General features: G+C 37.9%; 1 protein-coding gene across 1 annotated transcript; it reads right to left on the bottom strand.

Moving 5' to 3' along the window:
* Positions 1-5,372: 5,372 nt before the first annotated feature.
* LOC126199687 (selenoprotein H-like) lies at positions 5,373-6,341 on the bottom strand. The gene has a single exon (XM_049936613.1). It carries the CDS (start codon positions 6,339-6,341, stop codon positions 5,631-5,633), a length of 711 nt encoding a protein of 236 aa, XP_049792570.1. The 3' UTR covers positions 5,373-5,630.
* Positions 6,342-7,216: the final 875 nt, after the last annotated feature.

Raw genomic sequence — 7,216 nt, 5'->3', positions numbered from 1 at the left:
ATTCCCATTAAATCATTTCATGTCATGAAACATGATACGCTGTTTGGATTCAGCGTCGAGGTCAGGGTTAGGGACATGAGCTTTTAACTGAAGCTGTGCTCCAGTTCCCTGGAAATAACCTTATCACTGATGGAGGAAACTAAGTAATTCTGCACGTATAAGTGTAATTAAATCACACACGTCAGCTTTAGTAGCAAAGAAATGTGTTAATGAAACGATAAAAGAAGACAATGCTGTCAGATACTTAGAGCATGCAGTTCGTGAAGATTATGTCTAAATATATTTTCGCGAGCCACCTTATGGTGTACGGTATGGGCACTGCATGCACCACAGTTACTTCCTCGCTCTCCTGTTCAAGCCACGAATGATGCGTGGGATGAACCACTGTTGGTAATGACATGTATAAGGTCGAATCTAATTTTACTTTCCGGGTCTTTTCGTGAGATACGTGTCAGAGGAACCAGTAATTTACTTGACTATTGTACGAACGTGGACTCTTGGAATTTTGATAGTAAGCCAGGCCGCGATACTGTTTAATATTTTTTGTGTGTGATCTAAAATTTAAAAACCTCTCTCACACCGGCCTGATTTAGCTCCACTGATCAGGATAGTAAAAACATGCGTATATTAAGGGAATTTTCATTGACAAAGCAGGCTTATCACATTCACACAGTTCAATACTGTTCTATCCTGATTAAATTGAGCTTAACTTAAATTCCATAAGGCAGTGAAGCAATTTCGAAGTCTCGGTGCGACGAAAATTGTCAGTCGATCTCCTGGAAACATTTGTAATAATTATTACTTTCGGTGATCACGTGGGGAAGACCGGAGATCTGCTGGTAAGACCGTGTTAGCCTATTTATTTGAAGTAACTGGATACCTTGAGCATACAAAACGGCAGGTTCGTCCAGTGTAAATCAGACGTTCCCCACTGATCCCGTGCAACACAGCGTAGTAAGCAGACACTGTCAATAATAATCAGTTAAATAATACGCGAACACACTTACTTTAGTTTAGTTCATGTATTAAATTCCTTCTCATACACAATCTCATCAAGATGGCGACTAGCCCAACAATACATACATATACATCCTCCTTTCACGACTAATCGGCAAGAAGTCATCTTTCTTTTCACAAGAGAAAACATAGATAGCAGAGAAGCTATTCCATGGAGTAAATGGACGCTCCAAGGAATAATTGGGCTTGAAACTACTTTGCATTGATAATCGGTAAGATAAGAAGAGATATGTCGAGATATGTACTGAGTTATATAATTTATGAAATTTCTGAAAATATCGCGGAGAGACGGCTGCAAGAGACATTACATCGCCCCTCGCAGCGAGCAAAGTTGATATGTATGCACTTTTCGAGCTAACTGTTGGCTTAGCTAACTCGTTAGAATTTGTGGAACATACGTTCCTATAAATTTTAAGAAGTTAGTAAGATTTTTTTTTGATTACAAGAATTGAAAGAGATTTGGTATCTTCGTTACCTAGATACCTAGTTGTTGCTTTCACGTGTACTGGGGCATACCCGCATCCCACGTACACAACCAGGGAAGATGGACTTACATAGTTGTTCATCAGGTCTACCTATTCAGGAACTGGCCTTCACGGGGAAACCCCGGAAAACCTGGAGGCTTAGACCCCAACTAGGTATCACAGATGATAGGAAAGACAGAATAATTTAGAAATTTGAGAGTTATCTAGAATTCATAGGAAAGATAAAATCTGCCTCATAGCCAAAAAAAAAAAACTTTACACATGCAAATTTTTTTTACAATGTACTGAAAAATTTTCTTCATCGATGTCTTGCTGAACTGCGGTGAAACTGATCGAACAGGAACATGGGACACGGCACGGAGGACAGGCGTCGCATTGGCGTACCGGACAGGAGACGTAACGGATTCTGAGAGACCAGAAGGAACCTCAGGAACAGGTACTCAGGATTGTGGCATGAAACAATCTAAATTCGTCTAAGGAATGGTCAACTATTAAAGATTCCTGGAAGAGAAGGGTTAGTCGAATTTCTCCAGATTCATTTTGAACTCAGATATGGACCTGATCCATCCAATCTTCCATCTGAGGAATGGGAAAATCCATTCGTCTTATACTTTCCACACCTAGGTGTCTTTATCGATACTGTAGTTGCACAATATCACAACTCCAGATCGGAAAACAATTTTTGAAAACATGGATAATTTCATTGATCTTCTTGAGTAAGCCGAAAGGTTCTAATCCTGGTTTTAATTTTTTTTTTCCAGGTGGAAGTAGATCTGAATTTTTCCTAATTTGGTTTCAAGTACGAATGGGGATAGCATGTCTGAATATTAAAAACTTTATTATTTGAGACAATTTCCAAAAAAAATTTATCTTACTCATACATGATTAAAATGAAATTTTGCTGAAAGAGAACGTTTAATTAAGTCTTGCTGCATGGCCACTCCAGCTGAAATTACTCTTAATTAGTATTTATTGACAATCAAATTTTTCTCTTTTATACTCCAAATGCCGCATTTTCTCATGAACATATATGAATGCAATATAAGAATAAACAAATCCAACTGGAAAATGACACATTATTACAAATTCAATGAAGAACTTTCTTATTAACTCTAATTTTATAAACACACACTAAGCTGGTTAATTAAATTCTCTTGAATAGAATTTAGATCGCGCCAAAAAAAAAAAAAAAAAAACAGCGAGTCTTTATATCTGTGGACAGTAGCAATCGATTCTAATTTCCTAACGCGGTTCATTTGTTCTCCTGTGAACTGTCAGTTTACAAACACTAACTTCACACGCAAGCGCCGTATTCGATCATATAGTTTCAGTAAACTTATTCTCACTGGAGATTAACACTCCCTGAATGTATATTATTTCACACGCACAAGCTTCTTTGGTGATCATCGTGTAGACAGATAATCCGTAAGTCTTCACAGCAGCAATAGCTACAGTTCCACTTACTTTTCTAAATATTCCTATACTATCACAGAAGCAATCGCTTACTGTTCATTAAACTATCACAGATGCTTGGCATGCTGTCATTTAACCTATCACAGTAGCTGAGGCATACTGTCCTTCGCACTTCATTTTTAACACCCAAATACTTCATACAGACTTTTCATTTAATTTGAAACACTTACCTTACAAGTACCTCTTTAGGTCTACATGGGGAAATAATCCTTTTATTCTTCCAGAATCCGGATATGCTAATAAATACGCACCAGGATTCGGTATATCAACTATTATATATGGACCTGTATAAATTATATTCCATTTTCTGATGGTCTTCTTCAACCTTGATGACTTGATGTGTCTTCTAAAAAGAATTTTTTGTCCGATATTGAAAGTCTGATCCGTTTGATGTTTCTGTCATGGATTTCCTTTCACTGTCATGCTTTCTCCGTAATATTAATGAGAGCATTGCGAATTTTTTCTTCCCATGACATTTTGGTGTCCTCGAGTTTAGGCAAGTTATCTACCCAAAGGTTTCTTTCGTTATCTCTGAACATCAGTTCATTCGGGGTAAAGTTTGTAGAACTATGAGGTAAATTATTATAAATCTGCTCAAACTCGGTCAAATAGTTTATCCAGGTAGTTTGTTTATCATGACAGTACGTTCTCATGAATCTGTTTAGTTCTCGAAAAACCCGTTCAATTAAATTCCCTTGTGGATGATAGCAAGATGTAAATATCTGTTTTATTCCTAGTTGTGATACTAATTTTCTCTATAAATATCCACTAAATATCTTCGCATTGTCGGAGATTATAGATTTTGGAATCCCTGCATGAGGAATGTAGTCATTTACAAACTTTACTGCGGCAGCTCTTGCAGTTGCTGATTTTATAGGATATAGTTTAACATATTTTTTAAACACATCACAGAATCCAATAATGTACTTAACACCACCTCTGGCTTTAGGAAGTGGTCCACAAATATCACATGATATAAGCGATCTTGGTGCTTCAGGTATTATTGAGTGAAGCGCAATTTTATTTCCCTTGTTGCCTGGCTTAGCCTTTTGACAGAGAATACATTTCTGTATGACTTTGTGCACTTTTCGCCTTATATTTGGGAAGTAACAATAATATCTAATCTTATTAGCACACTTTACAACACCAACATGACCCCAGGTCAAATGTGTAAACCAAATTAATCGTTCTTCATATTCTTCGGGTATGCAGACACACCACTTTGGATTCTCAGCCTTCCCAGATTTAAAAAATAAAATATTATTCACAAGCCGGTAGTATTCCAAATTGACCATAGGATTTTGTTGATTGAATTGTCGTATTATAGCATTCCATCGTCGATCCTTCTTCTGAAGCTGAGCCATTGTCTTACATAAATGAATATAATATAACTTGTAATTATTTTCTTGAAGAAGAAGCACTGGAAATTCTGCCTTATTATTTACATCCAGTTCAGGTGTTATTCCTTCTGGAGATCTTGACAACGCGTCAGCTATAATATTTTCTTTTCCGGCTACATGAATAATTTGAAACTGATATTCTTGCAGCGCCAGCGTCCACCTTGACAAGCGAGGATGCAGCAATTTACAAGTTTGTAAAAAGGCTAGTGATTGGTGGTCACAATAAACGGCTATCCTTGAGCCATATACATAATAATTAAACCTTTTCAAAGACCAAATAACTGCTAAAGCTTCCAATTCCGTAGTGGTATATGCTCTTTCACAGGTGGATGAAACTCTGCTAGCAAATGCAATTGGACAAAAGGTTTTTACACCATCGATGTACCTAATTTGAAGTAAACAAGATCCTAATCCCACATCTGATGAATCAGTGGCTAAACAGAATCCGACATTAATATCAGGGTGGTATAATAACGGAGCATTTATCAGTTGAACCTTAATTTCACAAAAAGCCTTTTCACAATCATTAGACCATTGCCATGGTACATCTTTCCTCAGGAGCCGGTTTAGTGCTTCAGAGTTCATTGCTTGAGTTTTAATATATCGACGAAAAAATGAAGCCAAGCCTATAAAGCCTTTCAGTTGTCTTTTGTTTCTTGGAGTTGGAAAATTTTTTATCGCACTAATCTTCGCTTCTGTTGGAAGAATGCCTTTTGCATTAATCATATGTCCTAAGAATTTAATTCTCTGTAGAGAAAATTGGGATTTTTTTTAGATTTGCAGTTATACCAGTTTGTTTGAACACAGCAAAAATCCTCCTAATAAGTTGTACATGTTCCTTCCAAGTTTTAGAGGCAATTAATAGATCGTCCTTTTCTTTTCTTTTTTTTTTTTTAAGGTTAGACATTCTTTACTAAACATAAGAAATGTACACAGCACAAATTTAAAAAAATGAGTACAAAACATAAGAAACCTAACACTATAAAACTGTATTAAAACACTTTTTAAAGAGGGAATCAACAATTTGAGTAGCAGCACAGCAACTTCACCTAATGTTTCAAAGAAATCAAGTGGCCCACGTAAGTCTCTAACTTATAACTAAACAGTCTTCACTAGACAAGAAGCATTTTATTAAACACCAGCAAAAACTGAAATTCCTGTATCCTTGGCTTCCAAGAAGCATCAGTGTCAGCAGGGAACATTACATTCTTTCTGGCTTCACCATCATACGCTGGAAACCACAGACGTAAGAATTTCAGAGAGCTTTCCTTAGAGATTCAATGACAATGTTGGATTCTGGAAACTTTTCCTTACGTGGTGGACCTTTCTTCAATCCACTCCAAAGTACAATATCACTTCCATCTGGTTTCTTCAGAACGAATTCAAATGCTCCTCGTCTTGGGGTAGAATCATTGTACGTAATTTCAAGTTTGGGCCACTCTGTCTTCAAGGCTTCGGAGAGCTCCAAGGCCTTGCGGTGAAAAATACTTCATGATTTACAATGCTCCACTGCAATTTTCAAATCTTTATCATCTGCGTCATCAGATTCCTCCTCACTATCTTCTTTAGCAGCCGCATTACGACCACGTTTCTTGCTTGGTCTTCCCGGTTTGGCTGCACTACGAGGAGCCGCCTTCTTCTCCTCCACGCCATTATCCTCTTCGGCAGAATCTTCCGCAGCTTCCGTTTCATCTTTAGCTACCTTCCTCTGGCGCCCCCTCTTCCTCGGTTCACCTTTTGGAGCTTTTTCTGGCGCATCTAATTTTTTCGGACGGCCCCTGCCTCTTTTCGCCTCCTTTTCCGGCACTGGCTCTTCTTCGGCTTCATCGTTTGAATCTTCTTTCTTCGCAGCAGCTCGCGGCTTTTTCGGTTCTGTCGGTTCATTTTCTTCCGGTGATTCAACTTTTGTTTTCACATCTTCGGGCTCACCCTTGGCTGCTGCACGCTTACCCTTCTTAGCAGGCATGTAATGTCTCTTGCAGCGGTCTCTCCGCGATATTTTCAGAAATTTTATAAATTATATAACTCAGTACATATCTCGAAATATCTCTTCTTATCTTACCGATTATCAATGCAAAGTAGTTTCAAGCCCAATTATTCCTTGGAGCGTCCATTTACTCCACGGAATAGCTTCTCTGCTATCTATGTTTTCTCTTATGAAAAGAAAGATGACTTCTTGCCGATTAGTCGTGAAAGGAGGATGTATATGTATGTATTGTTGGGTTAGTCGCCATCTTGATGAGATTGTGTGTGATCTAAAATTTAAAAACCTCTCTCACACCGGCCTGATTTAGCTTCACTGATCAGGATAGTAAAAACATGCGTATATTAAGGGAATTTTCATTGACAAAGCAGGCTTATCACATTCACACAGTTCAATACTGTTCTATCCTGATTAAATTGAGCTTAACTTACATTCCATAAGGCAGTGAAGCAATTTCGAAGTCTCGGTGCGACGAAAATTGTCAGTCGATCTCCTGGAAACATTTGTAATAATTATTAACTTTCGGTGATCACGTGGGGAAGACCGGAGATCTGCTGGTAAGACCGTGTTAGCCTATTTATTTGAAGTAACTGGATACCTTGAGCATACAAAACGGCAGGTTCGTCCAGTGTAAATCAGACGTTCCCCACTGATCCCGTGCAACACAGCGTAGTAAGCAGACACTGTCAATAATAAACAGTTAAATAATACGCGAACACACTTACGTTAGTTTAGTTCATGTATTAAATTCTTTTTCATACACCATCTCATCAAGATGGCGACTAGCCCAACAATACATACATATACATCCTCCTTTCACGACTAATCGGCAAGAAGTCATCTTTCTTTTCACAAGA

The sequence above is a fragment of the Schistocerca nitens genome, chromosome 8, assembly GCF_023898315.1.
Source record: "Schistocerca nitens isolate TAMUIC-IGC-003100 chromosome 8, iqSchNite1.1, whole genome shotgun sequence".
NCBI lineage: Eukaryota > Metazoa > Arthropoda > Insecta > Orthoptera > Acrididae > Schistocerca > Schistocerca nitens.
This window is presented reverse-complemented; position numbering and strand designations above follow the sequence as displayed.